Source organism: Ambystoma mexicanum, chromosome 4q, assembly GCF_040938575.1.
Source record: "Ambystoma mexicanum isolate Mex_15411 chromosome 4q, UKY_AmexF1_1, whole genome shotgun sequence".
NCBI classification, from domain to species: domain Eukaryota; kingdom Metazoa; phylum Chordata; class Amphibia; order Caudata; family Ambystomatidae; genus Ambystoma; species Ambystoma mexicanum.
The window spans coordinates 540091871-540111998 of record NC_090928.1 but is presented as its reverse complement, the minus strand read 5'-3'; the positions used below and the strand labels follow the sequence as shown (position 1 = coordinate 540111998).

Here is a 20128-nt window from a genome sequence, read left to right as displayed (position 1 = left end):
AAGGACACATAAGGCCCAGGCCACCAATCAGAGCGAATGTGGGGGTTTAGCACTGGAGGGCGAGAGGGAAGGAGGGGGAGAAGAGTAAAGTCTTGAGGTGCTTGCGGAACATGAGGAGACTCGGCTAAAGATGGAGAGAAAGTGGGAGCTGTACCAGAGGAGGCAGCCAGCCAAGGAAAGAGAACAGCTATCCTGAGGGATCGGGAAGGAGAGTATTTGGTGAGAGTGAGTTGCAGATAGCGTGGTCTCTGGTCCCAGACACCCTTATGGATGATGCAGAGGAATTAAAGTATGATTCTTGTGGTAGCCGGGAGGCAGTGGAGAGGTTTTAGGGCTGGAGAGATATGGTTCCTGGGCTTGAGGGCAAGGATGAGTCTCGCAGCCCTTTTATGGATTAGCTGGAGGGGGCGGAGAGAGGAAGATAGATAAAGGGAGAAGCTGTTGCAATATTCCAGCCTGGAGAGTACCAGAGTTCTGGAGACATTAAGCTTCTGGGGGAAAGTGAGGAAAGGAGGACGCCTCTGAGAAGTTAGAGTTGGAAATGGGCCTTCTTGGCAAGGTCCCAAGATGTGTGAAATGAAAGAGAGAGGAGTGGAGGAAAACTCCCAGGTTTCTGGTTTCATAGGAAGGAGAGGAGGGAGAGCCCATAGGGGGTGGCCAGAGTGAGGGGGGAAAAAGTGGGAACATGAGTCACCATATGAAGGATCTCAGTCTTGCTGGCATTAAAGGGGAACCCCACAAGTGGAGATAGAGGTGGGTGAGGGGAAAGAATGGTCAGTGAGGAAGGAAGTCAGCCACTCCAGTGCCCGCTCCGAGATAGCAAGGGTATCAGGGAGCCGCCTTATGAGGATGTAATGGTTGACAAGAGTTAAAAGCAGAGGAGTGATCAAGTAGAATGAGAACAGCGGGTGAATGGGAGTCAAGAGATGCAAGCAATTCTTCACAGGTGAGCAGTTTCCATGCCTCAGGATGATTAGAATCCAGCTTGATGGTAGTGCAGGCAATCCGCAAGCTCAGTATGCTGGGTCGGTTGGGGGAAGACCAACTTCTCCAGAAGTTTCCCAAGGAAGGGAGTGATGGAGATTGTGCAGTAGTGAGCCATAGGGGTGCACATGGGAGTTCTTGAGGGAAGAGGGGAAAGACCCAGTGGCAAGAGAGTGCTTATAGAAATCAGCGAATGCAGGGGCAAGGGAGCCAATGTTGTCCTTGGTGGTTCTGGAAGAACAGGGGGAGAGCTGTTTGGAAGAGACCTTCATAGAGCAGACGGCTCTAGTGACCTTGTCCGATGTGATAGAAGAGGAGGAAGAAAGAGTGGATGAGGGAGGAGAAGGGCCGAGGGTGGCAGGGGGATGGGAGGAGTTTGGGGCGGGAGAGAAATCTCAGGATGTCCTGAGTTTTAACAGTGAAGTGGGTGGCTAGTGCAGTGCAGAGGACCTGGGAGGGAAGAGGCGAGGTAGAGACTGCAGATGGATAGGCTAGTTCCTTGCAGATTTTAGAGTTCAGCCGTGTTGAAACAAGCTCCAGAGACGCGGGCCTGGATGTGAGTCCTCTTGGAGCAAATGGAGAAGATGATATTGCCTTTGGAGAAGGCGACAGGCCAGTTTATCAGAGGATGATCTTGAGGTCTGCCACTTCCGTTCAGCAGCTCTTCACTTGCGTTTCAGGGCTGCCAGATCAGAGTTCTTCCACGTGTTATGCTTGGTGATAGGTTTCAGACGGATCCTCATGACAGGGGCAAGAATATCGAGAGTGTTAGTGATGGCGAGATGAAGATTGTTGAGCGCAGAGTCAATGGTTGAGTAGGTAGTGGGATGTGAGGGGGATGAATGTGGAAGTGAATGCAGCAACTGACACTCGTTTCATCGGACAGATGTCCGCTGGGGGAGGTTCAGTCAGAGGGCTGAGAGGTCCCAGCTTGTGAAGAGAGGAGGGAGTGGTCAGACCAGGAGACCGGGGTGGAGAAAGGGGTAGAAAGCAAAAGATCAGTATGGATGAAGGCATCAAGAGTGTTTCCAACCGAGTGGGTAGGACCAGAGGGGGAGGAAAGAGAGGTGTAGAGGTCCCGGAAGATGTTGGATGCTGTGATTGAAGAATCACGGTGGATGTCGAAGTCACCCAGAAGGAGAAGTTTAGAGGTGGAAGTCAGGAGAGAGGAGAAGAAATCGGCCCATTCTGAAAGGAAAGCGGATATAGGGCTCAGGTCCAGTAGATAGTGGCAATTGTCAGAGAGGTGGTAGGAGAGATGCCAAGCTTGCAGACCAGGCTTTCAGAGGAGGAGTATGGCTGGGTGGGTATGTGGGAAGAAGGAACCCACTCAGGGAAGATCAAGGCTACTCCAGGCCAACACAGTTAGGACGAGGTTTCAAGATGATCTTTTAGCCAGCAGGGAGAAGGGAGTCAAAAGCAGTGACTGAGCTGTCATTGAACCACGTCTCGGTGAGAGCGAGGACGTCGAGATGAAAGTCTTTGAGGAGGCAGATGTCGGAAGAAAGTTTGATAGCGCAACGAGCATTAAGTGTGGCTAAGTGAAGCTGGTCACCACCCTTGAAGGTTTTCTGAGGTTTGGTACACAGGGGTGGTACCCTCATCGGAGGTGGTGAAGGAGGTGCTGACGGAGAGGAAGGAGGGTAGCAGGAGCGGGTAGGAAGTTGAGAGATGGCAGGCGCCAGTCAAAGAGGAGGAGATTGGGTTGAGGACCCTGAACCATGATAGTTCCATTGTGATAGACATTAATGATGCACCTCGAGGATGAGAATCCAGCCAAGAGAACTTCCCATCTTGTGCCAACATTAATGGATGAGGAAGAGGAGGGGGAGAGAGTGGAGATCAGATGCGGAGTCCAAAGGTCTGGAGTGGGGACAGAAAAGAGGATAACAGTGACAATGTGTCTGGAAGTAGCGCTGCCATAGGAGTCTGCTATAGGTAAACCAGGATTAGAGGAAATGAGGTCTTTCCTTAACTTTTTTCTTCCCGACATTGTGAGAGAGGGAGAATAGGTAATAGAATATCAGTTAGAGAAGATAGGAGAGATGGAGAGAGCCATGGAGGTGGCAGAGAAGGGAGAAAGTGATGGGCGGAGATAGTGCACAAGCGACTCACCAGGAGGCGGCCTAGTAGCTGATCATTTAAAAAGCACACCTAGATTTGAAATTGTCAGAGAGCACTAAAAAAGCACAAAAATGGATTTGCAGCAATTTTAAAAAGCATACCTAGATTTGAATTTGCCAAAGGGCACTATGGAGGGCAAAGACTTTTAAGTCCCTGTTAGGGAGAAAGAATAGGTCGGGCACAAGTGGGCATCAGAAAGCAGGCTGTAAGTGAGAAGTACAGGGACTAGCCATGTGAAGTGGGCTAGGAGGAGTAGACAGCAGTTAGGCTGTGGGACGGTGGCAACGGGAGTCAGAAGGCAGCCAGATGGAGTGATTTTGTCCAGGGGCAGGTGGTCTAGCGTGATTACCGGTGATAGACAGCAGGGAAACCTCCCGCCACATTCTACAATCCGGGATGGGCACGGCTGACTGTGTGGGCAGGTCCATGGCCACAAGTGTGGTTCCCAGGAGCCACTCATGGATGAGAACATCTGGCTTTACACATGATGCCCAGGCTGAACTTGTGGACGTGCCCTTTGATGGACAGAACCTGTTTGGGTCAAAGGCTGATAACGCCTTACAGAAGTTCCAGGTATCAAAGGCCACAGCGAAGTCGTCGGGCCTAGCCGTTCAGCAGCCCTCTGCATCTTCAGCAAGAGGCCAGGGTTTTCGTCTCGCAGGATCCTATCCTGTCTGGTGTCGACCCAGTCGACACCAGACAGACTGCAGGGCAGGTGCTTCGTCAGGAGTGACGGTACCCCCGAGGAGGAGCAGCCGTACCCTCAGTACCACAAGGGGCCAAACATCTGTGAAGCATTCTGCCACAGTTCCCCTGACTTTTTCTGTTCAACAGGGAATGGGTCTAGACCGCATCTGATGCTTGCGCCTTCCAGAACGTTTAACAGGGTTACTGTCTCCCTTTCGGGCAGCATCCTTGGAACCATGGTCCTTAAGCCAGCACCTTACCTCTGGATCCCATCCACTTGGAGGAGGTCCATCTGCTTCTCTTGAAGAGAATGCTAGAACTGGTACTGCACTCTCAACGAGGCATAGGTTGGTACTCCACCTATTTCCTGCCAGGATTGGGGCTTGCGTTCCATTCTCAATCTGAGTCTGTTTAATTTGTTCTTGGTCAAGGACACATTCAAAATGGTTGCACTAGCCCAGATCCTGCAAGCCCTTGATTTGCAGGACTGGTTATCATCACTGAACCTTCATGATGCCTACTTCCATGTGCTGATTCATCAGAAACACAGGAAGTACCTAAGGTTTGTGGTAGGCAAACATCACTACCAGTTCAGAGTCGTCGGCTCCCAGGGTTTTCCCCAAGCTGCTAGCAGTTGTGGCAGCTCGCTTCAGGGGGGATGGCATTCATGTATTTTCCTACCTGGATGACCGACTTGTTCGAGCCCGCTCCCCAGACCTATTGTCGGAGTATCTTCTCTGCATATGCACCCTATTGCGCAGCTTGATCTTTTCCCTGAACTTCAAAAAGTCTCAGGTCTTGCCCACCCAGTCTCTTAGATTTATTTATCACAGCAGTCTTGGACGCTCGCCTGGCCAGGGCATTTCCTGCCGAGGACCAAGTGGTGAGCATCTTTCAGATGGTCAATGTCCTCCCATCACAGGGCCCTTCTGGGCCTCATGGCCTCCTGCCTCATGCATCCCAGTGGTAACTGAGGTTTCTGAGAGGCTGAGATACAAGGACATGTCTGATGATACCCTTGATGTACTCCCTTCAACTCGGTGACCCGCCACAGTGTCTATTTATGCCTGCAGATGGCGTACATGTTCAGCTTGGTGCTAGAAGGATCTGGACCTTTTATCCTGTCCGTTTTTCCCTGTTTTGGATTTGTTTTCCTTGATCCAATCAGGCCTGCACTGTTAAAGAATACGTCACTGCTAGTTGGGTTTTCAAGTGTTCCCCATAACAGTGGTCCTTTACAATCCCCACTGTCATGCATTTCCTGCAGGGTTTGTGTCACCAGTTTCCTCTACGCCAGTTTGTTTCCCTGTCAAGGGATTAACATTTGGTTTTGACTTTCCTTATAGGAGCTCCGTTTGAGGCCCTCCATTCCTTTTCTGGTAGATTGCTCACATTTAACATGAATTTCCTGGTGCCCATCACTTCCATGAGATGGGTGAGTGAGCTCCAGGCATTGTCTGTTTCCCCCCCCCCCCCCTACTTAGTTTCTCCAAGGAGACTGTGACTTTAAGAATGAGTCCCTCTTTTCTTCCGGACGTTGTGTTGGATTTTCATGTCTCAAAGGTCCATCTGCCTGTGCTTTTTCCACCCCCTCATCCTTCCAAGTCAGAGGAGCGATTCGATCCGCTGGACCCTGTGTAGGCCCTCAGCTATCGGCTGGACCCTGTGTAGGCCCTCAGCTATCGGCTGGACCCTGTGTAGGCCCTCAGCTATCGGCTGGACCCTGTGTAGGCCCTCAGCTATCGGCTGGACCCTGTGTAGGCCCTCAGCTATCGGCTGGACCCTGTGTAGGCCCTCGGCTATCGGCTGGACCCTGTGTAGGCCCTCGGCTATCGGCTGGACCCTGTGTAGGCCCTCGGCTATCGGCTGGACCCTGTGTAGGCCCTCGGCTATCGGCTGGACCCTGTGTAGGCCCTCGGCTATCGGCTGGACCCTGTGTAGGCCCTCGGCTATCGGCTGGACCCTGTGTAGGCCCTCGGCTATCGGCTGGACCCTGTGTAGGCCCTCGGCTATCGGCTGGACCCTGTGTAGGCCCTCGGCTATCGGCTGGACCCTGTGTAGGCCCTCGGCTGGACCCTGTGTAGGCCCTCGGCTGGACCCTGTGTAGGCCCTCGGCTGGACCCTGTGTAGGCCCTCGGCTATCGGCTGGACCCTGTGTAGGCCCTCGGCTATCGGCTGGACCCTGTGTAGGCCCTCGGCTATCGGCTGGACCCTGTGTAGGCCCTCGGCTATCGGCTGGACCCTGTGTAGGCCCTCGGCTATCGGCTGGACCCTGTGTAGGCCCTCGGCTATCGGCTGGACCCTGTGTAGGCCCTCGGCTATCGGCTGGACCCTGTGTAGGCCCTCGGCTATCGGCTGGACCCTGTGTAGGCCCTCGGCTATCGGCTGGACCCTGTGTAGGCCCTCGGCTATCGGCTGGACCCTGTGTAGGCCCTCGGCTATCGGCTGGACCCTGTGTAGGCCCTCGGCTATCGGCTGGACCCTGTGTAGGCCCTCGGCTATCGGCTGGACCCTGTGTAGGCCCTCGGCTATCGGCTGGACCCTGTGTAGGCCCTCGGCTATCGGCTGGACCCTGTGTAGGCCCTCGGCTATCGGCTGGACCCTGTGTAGGCCCTCGGCTATCGGCTGGACCCTGTGTAGGCCCTCGGCTATCGGCTGGACCCTGTGTAGGCCCTCGGCTATCGGCTGGACCCTGTGTAGGCCCTCGGCTATCGGCTGGACCCTGTGTAGGCCCTCGGCTATCGGCTGGACCCTGTGTAGGCCCTCGGCTGGACCCTGTGTAGGCCCTCGGCTGGACCCTGTGTAGGCCCTCGGCTGGACCCTGTGTAGGCCCTCGGATGGACCCTGTGTAGGCCCTCGGCTGGACCCTGTGTAGGCCCTCGGCTGGACCCTGTGTAGGCCCTCGGCTGGACCCTGTGTAGGCCCTCGGCTGGACCCTGTGTAGGCCCTCGGCTGGACCCTGTGTAGGCCCTCGGCTGGACCCTGTGTAGGCCCTCGGCTGGACCCTGTGTAGGCCCTCGGCTGGACCCTGTGTAGGCCCTCGGCTGGACCCTGTGTAGGCCCTCGGCTGGACCCTGTGTAGGCCCTCGGCTGGACCCTGTGTAGGCCCTCGGCTGGACCCTGTGTAGGCCCTCGGCTGGACCCTGTGTAGGCCCTCGGCTGGACCCTGTGTAGGCCCTCGGCTGGACCCTGTGTAGGCCCTCGGCTGGACCCTGTGTAGGCCCTCGGCTGGACCCTGTGTAGGCCCTCGGCTGGACCCTGTGTAGGCCCTCGGCTGGACCCTGTGTAGGCCCTCGGCTGGACCCTGTGTAGGCCCTCGGCTGGACCCTGTGTAGGCCCTCGGCTGGACCCTGTGTAGGCCCTCGGCTGGACCCTGTGTAGGCCCTCGGCTGGACCCTGTGTAGGCCCTCGGCTGGACCCTGTGTAGGCCCTCGGCTGGACCCTGTGTAGGCCCTCGGCTGGACCCTGTGTAGGCCCTCGGCTGGACCCTGTGTAGGCCCTCGGCTATCGGCTGGACCCTGTGTAGGCCCTCGGCTGGACCCAGTGCAGGCCCTCCGCTATCGTGCGGATCCTGTGCAGGCCCTCCGCTATCGTGCGGATCCTGTGCAGGCCCTCGGCTGGACCCAGTGCAGGCCCTCAGCTTCTACATCTCTCAGATGAGAGAGGCTAGGAAAGATAACCAGCATTTCATGTGTTACGCTGGTTCTCGTTTTGGCAGGGCTGTGACTAAAACAAACCCTGTCATGGTGGGTCATTCTCTGCAGCTCTGAATTCTGTGATCTGGCCTGCTGAAAGAATGTGCTTGAGAGTCTCTGAGCCCATTCAACCAGAGGAATGGCAGCCACCTCTGCCCTGCAAAGGGGAGTCCCTCTCCTGAACATTTGCTAAGCATTACTGCTTTGATTCCCTTTCAGGACAGGACGCTGGCTTTGGTACGTCGATCCTCCAGTTTTCTGGTCTAGATGGTGTCCTTGCTCTCCTCCCTCTTCCAGATTTGCGTACTGGTTTGGGAGTCTATTACAGATAAGGAATTTGTGGGAAGAAAGGAATCCATTAGAAGAACAAATGACTTGCCCCTCGATAATGTTCTTTCTGATGGATGTTTACCCTCATCACTCTCCCTACCTGCCCCTCTTGGTGGATAGCTACTGCACCATCAGATCTTCTGTCCCTCCGGGTCTGAGTGCTATGGAAAAACAGTGGCATGGCGCCTCTATATTGGCCCCAACGTCATGCCCGACTCATACATGTGGCGGACTGAGACGCGCTGCGCCAGCCTGGCAACGGAACAGATTCCAAAGAGAAGCTGCGCTGTGGATAGAATTATCAAATATGAGAAATCCATGGGAGGAACATCCATCAGGAAGAACTTTACTGATAGGTAAGTAATTTTCTCAACTGACTTAATGATAAAAGTTCAAAAAAGCAGGGGCGAGGCGCACACTCCAATTCCTGGCCAAAATATTACCTGAACAAGTGTCCAAAAACAATCACAGGGTTAGATCCCAATCACAGGGTTGATTGCCTTTTTGCACTGTTGTACTCGTCCAAGCGCTTTTGTATCTGCAATACTCATCAGGGAGGACGAGTTGCCATTCAATTCAAGTGAAACCAATATAAATGCAGTTGCAGTGTCTAGGAATTATGGTAAATGTAGTGAACCCATTAAAACAATTCAGGTGACCAGTGAAAGACTCCCCTCCAACACACACATCGTACCCTTAGCAGGGGGAGGAGGGAAAACCATGATTATGGCTCTCCAGTGTAGGGCAAAATAACCCTGGTGCTGCAGCCTCTGAAGTCCGGATCTCCACAAGTTAATTGTTAAAAAAAAAAAAAGCAGAGGCGAGGCACGTGTATCCAAAAACAATCACAGGGTAAAATCCCAAAGTGTCCAAAATATTCACAGGGTTAAATCCTCATAAAGGTCACAGGGTTAATTCCCTTCTTGCACTGTTGTACACCTCCAAGCGCTTTCGTGTCTGCAATACTCATCAGGGAGGCTGAGTTGCCATTCAATTCAGGTGAAACCAATATAAATGCAGTTGCAGTCTCTAGGAATTAAAGACACTTGGACGAGCACACACAGTGCAAAAAGGGAGTCAAACCTGTGATTGGTATTTAACCCTGTGATTGTTTTTGGACACTTGTTCAGGTAATATATTGGCCAGGAATTGGAGTGCGCACCTCGCCCCTGCTTTTTTGAAAAATTAACTTGTGGAGATCCGGACTCCAGAGGCTGCAGCACCAGGGTTATTTTGCCCTACACTAGAGAGCCATAATCACGGTGTTCACCCCCTAACCCCACCCCCCGCTAAGGGTGTGATGTATGTGTTGGAGGCGATTCTTTCACTGGTCACCTGAATTGTTTAAATGGGTTCACTACATTGACCATAATTCCTAGAGACTGCAACTGCATTTATATTGGTTTCACCTGCATTGAATGGCAACTCAGTCACCCTGATGAGTATTGCAGACACGAAAGCGCTTGGAGGAGTACAACAGTGCAAGAAGGGAATTAACCCTGTGAACTTTATTAGGATTTAACCCTGTGAATATTTTGGACACTTTGGGATGTTACCCTGTGATTGTTTTTGGATACTTGTTCAGCTAATATATTTGCCAGGAATTGGAGTGTGTGCCTCGCACCTGCTTTTTTGAACAATTGACTTAATGATAACCCTCAAAATGATGCCAACTGATAAGAGTGCAATATATAAAAATCGTGTAAATAACTTGAGGCTCCGTTGTCATGGGAGGAGCCAACAGAGGCACAAACCCACTCAATAGGGATTTTAAAATAGAAGCAAATGTCCTGGTGACTTCTGGGTTAAACATTTTGCATCTACATTCAGCTGAGCGGTTTTTTTAATGTTAAAAGATGATTGCCCAATCAAGATTTGGATTTCAAGATTTGTGGTACTTTCCCATTGGAACCAAATTTTAGATTAGAAGAAATCACTATTATTCAAACTAAATTGGCAAATATGGAATCCCCAGTTGGTGACAAGATTCAGATTGCTACAGGGTAAAAGCAGTTTTTTATCCACTTTTGATCTACTTCCTGAATGCTGTAATAAATGCTGTCATTTTGACAGGATTGCTGTTTCCAGTTGGAAAACTGATTTTATAGTTTCTATTTTTAAGCAGCGACAAAGCACTCTTGCAGTTCTAGTGACCGATTTCAATCCTAACCAGTTTCACCAAGTTATATAGAAGGTTCATTTACACTATTTTATGGCAGCGGTTTACAGTGATTGATGTTCTGGCAGATACCTAGCTAGTATTTGTTAAAGCAAGTGCTTAATTGCTACTGTTTTACAACAAAATATGCAATTTCAAAAACTGTTTTTCTAAGCTTTCATAAATCTCACCACAGTGTTTGATTCCTTTATATAAAAAAAAACTATAGACAGCTCGCATCGGGATACTGAAGGGACTGTTAAGATTGTTCGTGTTATTACATAAAGGAATAACCATAATAGTGAGTTATCAGTGTGAAGGTACCAACACAGGTCCCATAATTGACAATTGTGTCCTACAGTGATGTCTTTGCCCGCTGTTTAATATATACACCCAACGCCCTGTAAGAAACTATGAAGGACATTATTGCAGTATTTTGGAAGATCTTGTGTTACTAACAAGAATAGCAAAATCCCTCTAGAGAAGAATGCATGCTTATGTTACATTTGTGTCTATAACTGAACAAAAGTAAACCCTAAGAATTAACAATTCTGGTACTCTGCCCAAACATAAGGCTCATCTCTGTACGGTATTGCAAGTCCCTCAGGTTTAGGAGTTTGATTATCTTAGGCTCAGATTTCCAAAATATTTCTGGGAAGGCAGCTAATAACCAACTGAGGGAGGTCATATGGGAAACGACAGATTTGCTAAATAGTTTGGGACCTAATTAGTAGAATCTAATGAGCAAAGGCTCAAGCTGTAGTATCTTCTGGAACAGGTAGCTGGGGGGAAGTTGAGAGGGATCTGCCCAGAAAATGTTTTCTTAAACAGTCCGTTTTTTTACTTTAGATAATCATGTAGGAATGTGATATGTGGAGGATTCTGGTGGAATTGCTCCACTAACCCTCGGTATATCAATGAAGGCTAATGAAAATAGCAAGACTAACACCACTAAACCACATGTAAAAAGTCTCCCTGTGTACCGTGGATGCTCGTGTTAGGGCTCATCTTAAATTAGCAAAAGGAGATCACATTAAAAAGACTAATTTGTTTCCACCTCTTAGCCAATGGGTAGTGTCACGTAGTAGGACACATAGCCTGGGATCAAGTAGGATGCTAAGACCACATATTGCTGGTTCAGTATGATTATTTGTGGATTATTAACGAGATTACAAGTAGGACCAACTGAAAAGTAAAACTGGAATCTTCTTACATAAAATAACCATGAATTGGATAGACCTGCAGTGAACTCTCTTCTGCTGGATTTGAATGGTTGGACCTGCAGGCCACTGTAGAGGCTGCCAAGGTCTATGAAGCCGGCCGTTGGAGGCTTCTGGTGTCCCAAACCCTCTTCTTTTGGTCCAATCTAGGTACAGGCTTCCCAGGGTCCTGTACCCCACAAATATTATTGGAAACCAGTCTTGTGTGTAGACTAGTCTGTGGCTATTGTCGGCAGGGAGAGATGAAGATGTGTCCCTGGGTCTCGGTAAGTGAATCCTGGAATTCTTCCTCATCAATCCCCCCTGCCGCCCACCCCATTGTCTTTCTGTGCTGACCCGTGAGCTACTTGTTGCCATCTCCTGCCTCCTCCAACCCATCTGTTCCTATCTGGGGATTCCCTGGCCCAATGGAATCTTCCTGATCTTTCTGTCAATACCTTAGACTTCCTTGCTCTCTCCTTTACACCTCAATATTCTGCATTTGTCTTCCACCCACTATGTACCACACTCTCCTCCTGGTGTTATTTCCTTTTTGTCAATCCTGGGACATGATTTGCTCACTTACTCCTGGCGGGCCTTTTCCACCACTTCCTTGCTATTCAACAGTCTTGACCACTTGCCTTTATTCTTGTACTACTTCCTTCCCACACTCCTTCTGCTACTTTTCCACTTTTTATGTTTTTGCCTCGTCCTGGTCCTCTTTTCTTACCACCCCCTCCTTCTGATCCCTCTTCCTTCACGCTATTTCACATCCTTCTCCTTTACTGTCTTTACTACCAACACCACAGGCTCGGTACTCTTCCTTCCTAGTTGTTTTGCTTACCATTCTACGTGTTAATGTTCTTTTAATATAACTCCAGTCTTATACCGCTAAAAACCATTTGTGATGTTGCCCGACTGCCTGGAAGCACTGGGGAGTGGAGTTTATTTCTTGCTTTTTTTGCCCAGGTTATAAAGGGATCAGGAGGGGGAAATACTGATGAACTGCTGAAAAATAAGAATTTTAGGCAATGCGCATCTTTTAAAATTTTGTTTTAATCTGACATATGACATTCTTGGGCTTAATCATAACAGTGCAAAGCTAAACTGTTTTAAATATTAGCAAGCTGTAAGTCAATTTAATAGTGATTTAGTGAATATTTGTGACTGGATGAATGTTTGTGATGACATTTTTAAGTTAAAGTTGTATATTTATAAAGATGTTTCTAATCTGTTTCGATATACTTATAACAATTTAATATTTTTTTAAATAATTGTTTACTGTCCCATCTGAACAATTAACGTATTTGACTTGATCTATTGTTCTTATATCCTATATAGGCTGCAGGAGGAACTGTACATCGCTCATCAGAAGGGGAAGGTCACACCAGTACCTCACCTCAGCAAATACCAGAACAACCAAATTTTGCTGATTTTAGCCACTTTGAGGCATTTGCATCAAGTGCACCTGAACAAACAATAGATGATTCTGAAGATCAACCAGAAATTGTACAGGTCAGTGTTATGTGGAATGTCATTAAATTCAAGATCTGGTTGCTTTATTTAGCACAGAGAGTGTCAGCGATGGACCTTACCCGAGAGGTTTCACAAGGGATTTCACAAGGCTTCTCTGGGATGAGAAAGGGCCTATCTCCCCGAGCAGCCATCTCACCTTCTATATGGGTCAAGAGAGGGCAGGATGATACTCTGGGAGCAGAGTCCAAAGGAGGAAACCCGGATAGGGAGAAAAACCGCCAGATGTAATAAGGTCCCAATCCTGAGTCAGTTGAAACGGCAATCCAGGACCCCAAGAAGAAAGAAGCAGGCAGCAAGGGGGTCGGAACCAGGAAGGTTCAGGGAAGGGGAGAGAAGGCTACCTAGAAGGCAGGAGTAGTGAGGACAAACTGAAACCAGTGACAAGGCAGGAACGAGCATAAGGAACAACTGAACAGGGAAACAAGTGCATGCAACTTAACCAGGAGGGCTGCAATGTGCTGCTCACATGTTTGTCCATCGTCTTGTAATCTCGGTCATGCCAGCGAATACCCAACCGTGGGCACCATTTTCACATGAAGACATGTTGGCATCCAGCCCTGAGGTCACCCTGGAGCATCCAGCGTGGGTACGCCATATTGTAGTTGGCATTTTCCATCCTGAACAATACTTCCACCAGAAGACATGTGGTTCCTCCAGCAGCTACAAAGCGACAAAAAGGCAGATACTTTGACCCGGGCTAGGTTGTCTTGTGACAGGGAGTCTCTCACCCTCTTGTGTTCCCAGCTCTTTGGAATTTGATATGGTCAAAATCTGTGGCAAGTGCTCAGGTCAATAAACTATTGACTCTACTTGAAACTATTAATCGGAACTTGTACGCATGTGTTAGGATTGGGGCAAACAGACATTGTTCTGATTCTTATGAAGTAAGATGGGGGGTTGGCAGGGTTGTGTGCTGGCTCCTTTATTATTCGGCCTATACATTAATGGTCTGCAGTCAGCTCTGATACTTACAGAAGCTGATATACCGAAATTTGGGTGTATGGCCCTAACGTATGTTGATGACACAGTGCTAATGGCTTGCACCTGCCACTCGCTGCAAAGGCTGATGCTAGACAATGCCCAGTTGATGAACCGACTAGACTTGCATGTTGATGCAACAAAGTAATGATATGCCATAGGGCAATGCGTCCTTCTAGGTTTCCGGTGATGTTAATTAGTAATAGCAGAATCTCCCTTGTGACCAAATTTCACTATTTAGGGGTATGTTTTACATCAACATTGTCGGCTGACCACCTGTAAAGACTGGAGGGGGGGTGTCTGTGGTAGTGGGCAAGAGGCACAGAGGCACCCCAGCCAAGGCTCTCAAAGGTTGGCAATGGACGAGCAACCAAGGCTAAGACTCGAGTGAGGTGATGCAAGCTGGTTTTTGGATACAGTGAATCCCCAGCCCACCCTCCACACCAGAAGGGAATGTACACACACTGTTATGTGCTAGCACAAATCTTTTATTAAATAGATTAGGTTTAGATGAATATATAAAATAAATAACTCACTTTGTACTTTGAAAACTCTACTCCATTAGTTAACACAACTCCTTTAGTTAACACGTTATATACAGTTCTATGTGGTACCACAGTTATTTTTAGGTTCTGCAATAATGCACCAAATGGTAGTTATAATAAAATGTAATCAAATTACTAAACAATGTTTAACTTTACAAGCACACATGTAAGAATGTAGGCAATTACTTTAGAACACTGGCAGAATACTTTCAGGGTAAAATGCAATTCTGTGTGACCTCACTCGCCTGCAGGTGGTACAAAACAACGCAGTACGCATCATTGCAGGCCTGCAAGCGAAAGAACATGTCACTGCTGCAAGGAGAGCACTACTCTGGCTCCCTGTCTATAGTAGAATCACCTTCTGCGTGGTATACATTACGCACTAATGTCTTTTGGGAAGGTACCCAAGTACATGTCCACTCTCATCTTGCGACTACCAGTTCGCAGAGTATTGCGATCCAATAACACCTGCCTCCTGGAGACCCCATGAACTAGTATTTCTTATATAGAACAGAGATCCTTTCCCTACGTAGCACCTCAGGTCTGGACTGCTCATCCCCTGGACCTTGGATCATGTCCCAGTTTTGCCCTCTTTAAGTGCAGGTTGAAACAGCTCTGCCCGGAAGAGAAGAAGAAGGAAGGTTTCCTTTATCAACGGCGCGAGGCCAAGAGGAAGACGGTCCTCGCTGTACCTCTACTGGACGATATTTGGGATGAGGGCCTCGCCCTCCTCAAGAACCCATCCACGACGCCGGCTAGAAGGGATCGGTACGAGAAGAAGTACCAGGTCCCGGACGTGGCCCCCTTGTGCCTTCGGGCACAGCCGACCCCAGACTCGGTCGTCTCCGCGGGGGGGGGCGCGGCCTCTACGTCGACCTCCCCACCGGACGGCGAGGGAAAGAAATTAGACACAATGGGACGCAGAGTCATCTCGTCGGCAGCGACGACGATTAAGGCGGCCAACGCCTTGGCTATTGTAGCCCGCTACGACAGGGAGTTGTGGTACAAACTGGCCCCCCTGCTGGACTTCCTACCAGACAAGAGGGCGGAAGCCCTAGAGATCTTGCAGGAAGGAGAGGTGGCGTCTGACCACGCCATTACGATTGCGACAGACATCGCTGACACTGGATTTCGCCAGTTGGGCAACGGCGTGTGCCTTAGGCGGCGTGGATGGCTAAAGGCTACTGACTTCCGTCAGGACGTGCAGACCAGAGTCTTGGACATGCCGTTCGACGGAAACAACCAGTTTGGGAAAACAGTGGACGATTCCCTTCAAGCCATCAAGGCGGACACGGAGACGGCCTGGGCTCTTGGGGTTCTCCAGCAACGGCGGCCGCCCTTCGGAGCGGCGGAGGCAAACAGGGTGCCTCCAAAGGTTCCAGCGGCGGATTTTCCACCTACCGTCAAGCGGCCCGTTCGTCGTCACAGGAAGCTTACAGGGGACGAGGCAAGTCAGGCGGACCCCGCCGTCGTCGCCAAGGAGGACAAGGCGGCAAAGCCTCGTCGAAGCAGGACTGAACCGGCCGTGGGGTCGGCCCCCCACCGAAGCACCCCGGTGGGAGGCCGGCTGGCGAGCTTCGTCAGCGTGTGGGAGTCCATCTCCACTGACTGTTGGGTGCTGGACGCCCTAGCTCAGGGTCACGCGCTCGAGTTTCTAAAGAGGTGCCCGCGCGTCCCCCCTGTGGCCAGGAAAGAACATCACGTCCCTCAACTTCTCTTGGAGGGTAAAGGCGATGCTCAAGAAGGGCGCCATCGAACTCGTCCCAAAGAGGCTTCGGGGCTCCGGAGTTTACTCAAGATACTTCCTCGTGAAGAAGAAGACGGGAGGATGGCGTCCCATCCTGGACCTACGACGACTGAACAAATTCATCAAGGCACAGAAGTTCCGGATGGTCACCCTCCAACACGTCCTGGGTCAACTGGAGGAGGGCGATTTCCTGTCGTCGTTGGATTTAGAGGATGCCTACTTCCATATTCCCATCCTAAAGGGACACCGAAAGTTTCTCAGGTTCGTGGTCCAAGGGCGTCACTACCAGTTCAGAGCCTTTCCCTTCGGATTGAGGTCGGCACCCAGGGTGTTCACCAAGTGCCTCGCACCGGTGGCGGCGCAGCTGCGCCGAGAGGGGATCCACGTCTACCCCTAGCTGGACGACTGGCTCATCCGAGCAAAGACGAAGGAGCTTGCCGTGGAGCACACAGCAAGGACCGTCCAACTACTCACGGACCTGGGATTCTCCATAAACTACGCCAAGTGCCCGCGCAAGACGCACTGTTTCTGGGAGCGAAGCTCGACACAGTGTCGCTTCTGGCCTCTCCGTCGGAGGAAAGGACGAGGGCCATCTTGGGCAAGGTGCAGCGGATGCTGGTTGCGGACGCGGCCAGGGTGAGGTCCATCAAGTCCCTCCTCGGAATGATGTCTTCTTGCATTTATCTCATCCGCCTGTGCAGGCTCCGGATGCGCCCGTTGCAGGAGTTCCTGGACGCGCACTGGATCCAGACGGGCAGCTTCGAGGAGAGGGTCACACTCGACGAGAGTTTCCGACGAGCGATCCAGTGGTGGGGCACCCGCGCGCATCTGACGGCGGGCATGGACTTCCAGACCCCCGGCCACCAGGAGACAGTGACCACGGATGCCTCCCTGGAAGGGTGGGGAGCGCACACCGAAAATCTGCACGCGAGAGGCCTTTGGCTTCCGACGGAGAAGTCCCTCCATATCAATGTCCTGGAGCTCCGTGCAGTGTTTTGGGCCCTCAGGTCCTTTCTTCCGTCCCTCAAGGGCAAGGTGGTGAGGATCTTCACCGACAACACCACCACCATGTTCTACATCAGGAAGCAGGGCGGAACCAGGTCCCCAGCCCTGTCAAAGGAGGCGCAGGATCTGTGGCATTGGGCCGTCGCCCAAGGGATGTTTCTGGTGCCGTTTCATCTGGCAGGGATAAAAAACACCATCGCCGACTTGCTCAGCAGAGAGCTGCGCTCGTGCCACGAGTGGGAACTACGACAGGATCTAGTGGACCGCCTCTTCCGACGGTGGGGCACACCCCAGATCGATCTGTTTGCGACGGCGACGAACTCCAAGTGCCGGAGGTTCGCCAGCAGGTTTCCCCAGCCGAGGAGCATGGCCGATGCTTTCTCGTTCCCCTGGGAGGGCCTGTTCCTCTACGCGTTCCCTCCATTGCCATTGCTGATCCGGCTCATCAACCAGCTCAAGAGGTCACGGTGCAGGATGATCCTCGTCGCAACTGCGTGGCCGAGGCAGATATGGTTCCGGGACCTTCTGGACTTGTCAGCGTCCCCATCAATCAAGCTGCCAGTGGACACGGATCTTCTCTCCAGGGAAGGAGGCGCCATCCTCCATCACGACCCGAAGTCGCTGAACTTGCAGGCCTGGCTCCTGCAGCGTTAGAGTTTGGAGGATACGACATACCGGCCGACTGCAGAGAGGTTCTTGCAAAGGCCAGGGCGTCCTCAACTCTTAAATGCTATGGACACAAATGGAAGAGGTTCTCTGTCTGGTGCCACGCACAGAAGATTAACCCTCTACGGATTACGGCTCCCCAGGTACTGCCGTACCTTCTGACGCTAGCCAAGGCTGGACTGGCGCACACGTCCATCAAGATTAATCTTGCTGCGATCTCCCGATACACCAGAACCACGGGGCAGACGTCTTTGTGGTCTCATCGTCTGGTGAAAGAATTCATGAAGGGACTGTTCAGATCGTTCCCGCCGGTGAAGGCCCCGGCCCCGGCTTGGGAGCTCAACGTGGGACCTCCCTTCGAGCCTCTGCACTCGGCTCCGTTGAAGTTCTTGTCGTGGAAAACAGCGTTTCTTGTGGCCATCACCTCCGCACGAAGAGTGGGAGAGATCCAGGCCCTTTCCTGCAAGCCCCCGTACTTGACTTTTCACGACACGAGGGTAGTGCTCAGGACGCACCCCTCCTTCATGCCCAAGGTGCCGTAGGACTTCCACCTCAACGAACCCTTGGTGTTGCCTGTTTTCTTCCCGTCGCCTTCGTCGCCGGCCGAAAGGACTTTGCACTTGCTGGATGTGGCTAGAGCGCTGAAGTTCTACGTGGACCGCATGAAGAGTTTTCGGAAGACGTCACAACTTTTTGTGAACTTTGGACCTGTCAATCAGGGGAAGGCTCTCTCAAAGGCCTCCATTTCCAGATGGCTCTCCGGCTGTATCATGTACTGTCATCGGTTGGCAAACCGACCGCTGCCTGGCCGTCCGAGAGCCCATTCCACCAGAGCGATCGCAGCTACCACGGCGTTCCTATCTGTTGTGCCCTTGCTGGACATCTGCAAGGCTGCTACGTGGAGGTCGACGCACACCTTCACGAAATTCTACTGCGTCGATCGGGATTCCAGGGAGGAGTCCAGGGTCGGCCAAGCAGTGCTGCGCGACCTGTGCGCCTAAGGTGAGCCTGGTGAGGAGGTAAGAATTGCTTAATGTTGAGTTTGATGTAATGCTTAATGTTGAGCCTTTACCACCTCCCGTGGTTGTGCATGTGTGTACTGCTATGTATTCTTTATTCATGAGCATGTGAATCCATGCCAGACCCCATGCTGGAGAAGGAACAAGTTACTTACCTGTAACTGTTGTTCTCCAGCATGGGTCTGGCATGGATTCACATGCGAACCCTCCCGCCTACCCCTCTGCGGCTCTTCACTTGGTCATACTGCCACTTCACGTGCTACCAAATCTGAAGATGGCTGCCAGAGGCGGGGCTTAGGTAGAGGGCAGTCATTGGCTGTGGTCAGTATGACGCAGAGATCAGTGATTGGTTACTACTACGAAAGACAGATCAGAAACGAAACTGATACTGATTTTTTCTTTACCGAGGATTCCCAGCCTGACGACGGGGAATATTCATGAGCATGTGAATCCATGCCAGACCCATGCTGGAGAACAACAGTTACAGGTAAGTAACTTGTTTCAACTCAATACATGGTAATTGCCCGAAATGCGGCAGCCACCATGCGGATGCGTTCCATATGTATTGGACATGCCCCCTGATAGCTAGGTTTTGGCGTGAAGTTGCAAGTATACTAGAAGACATGACACAGATCCCTGCACAGCCCCCAAAAATACCTGTTCGGGGATATAGGCAAAATTCCAGAGAAAACTAGAAGACTGTTCAATGTTGCATGTGCAGTGGCAAAGAAATGTATTCTCCAAACATGGAAGAGAAGTCACGCCCCACGCAGAGAACAGTTCCTTAAAGGCCTAACGTATGTCAACAAATGCAAAGAAACTTTTATAGGAATGACGCCTACAGCATGCAGACCGAAAGACATTTGGACTCTGTTCAGAACATAGCTGAGTAGAACTCTATCAGATACAGAGAACTCCGATAGTGAATAGACTTCGTATAAGACCCGATAACCCAGATTTCTCTTGTAGCCGAAAACACTGAAAATGTGCGAATATATATGATCGTGTCTAGATGGAGGGGATGTGGGGGTAATGTATCACTATTATGTGTACTTTGAAATTAAATGAAAGATGAAACAGCTGTGATGTGATATGCAAACCAAAAATAAAGGTTTAAAAAAAAAAAGATGTCCATCAGAGACCCACACTGAATTTGTGTGTGGTGTCTCAAAGGAACACAACGTCAAACAGTGCAGTTCCTCTCAGCAAATCAATCTGAATGCTGTTGGGGAACAATTGGCGAAATTGGTCCTCAGACAGACTCCATCGAAGTCACTGGTGCGATCAACTGTCAGATTGTCTTGCCCTCGACACCAAGGGTCCTACACCAGAGGAGGGTAGACACTGCAAAAAAGGTGCATAGTATTTTAAGTTATCCGTTACTGGAGGTATTAACCTTTTACCCCAAGTAAGGGTGTGGTCTTAGGTCTGTCCACTCTGATGGTATGTTGGCTA

General features: G+C 50.8%; 1 protein-coding gene across 6 annotated transcripts in view; it reads left to right on the top strand.

Annotated features, from left to right (window-relative positions):
• Window positions 1-20128, top strand: part of REPS1 (RALBP1 associated Eps domain containing 1) — a 2155944-nt gene that overhangs the window by 1788732 nt on the left and 347084 nt on the right. For all 6 annotated transcript variants that reach the window (XM_069608106.1, XM_069608108.1, XM_069608105.1 and 3 more), the window contains one exon: window positions 12519-12692. In XM_069608106.1, coding sequence (XP_069464207.1) covers window positions 12519-12692 — 174 coding nt within the window. The remainder of the gene's footprint in view (window positions 1-12518; window positions 12693-20128) is intronic.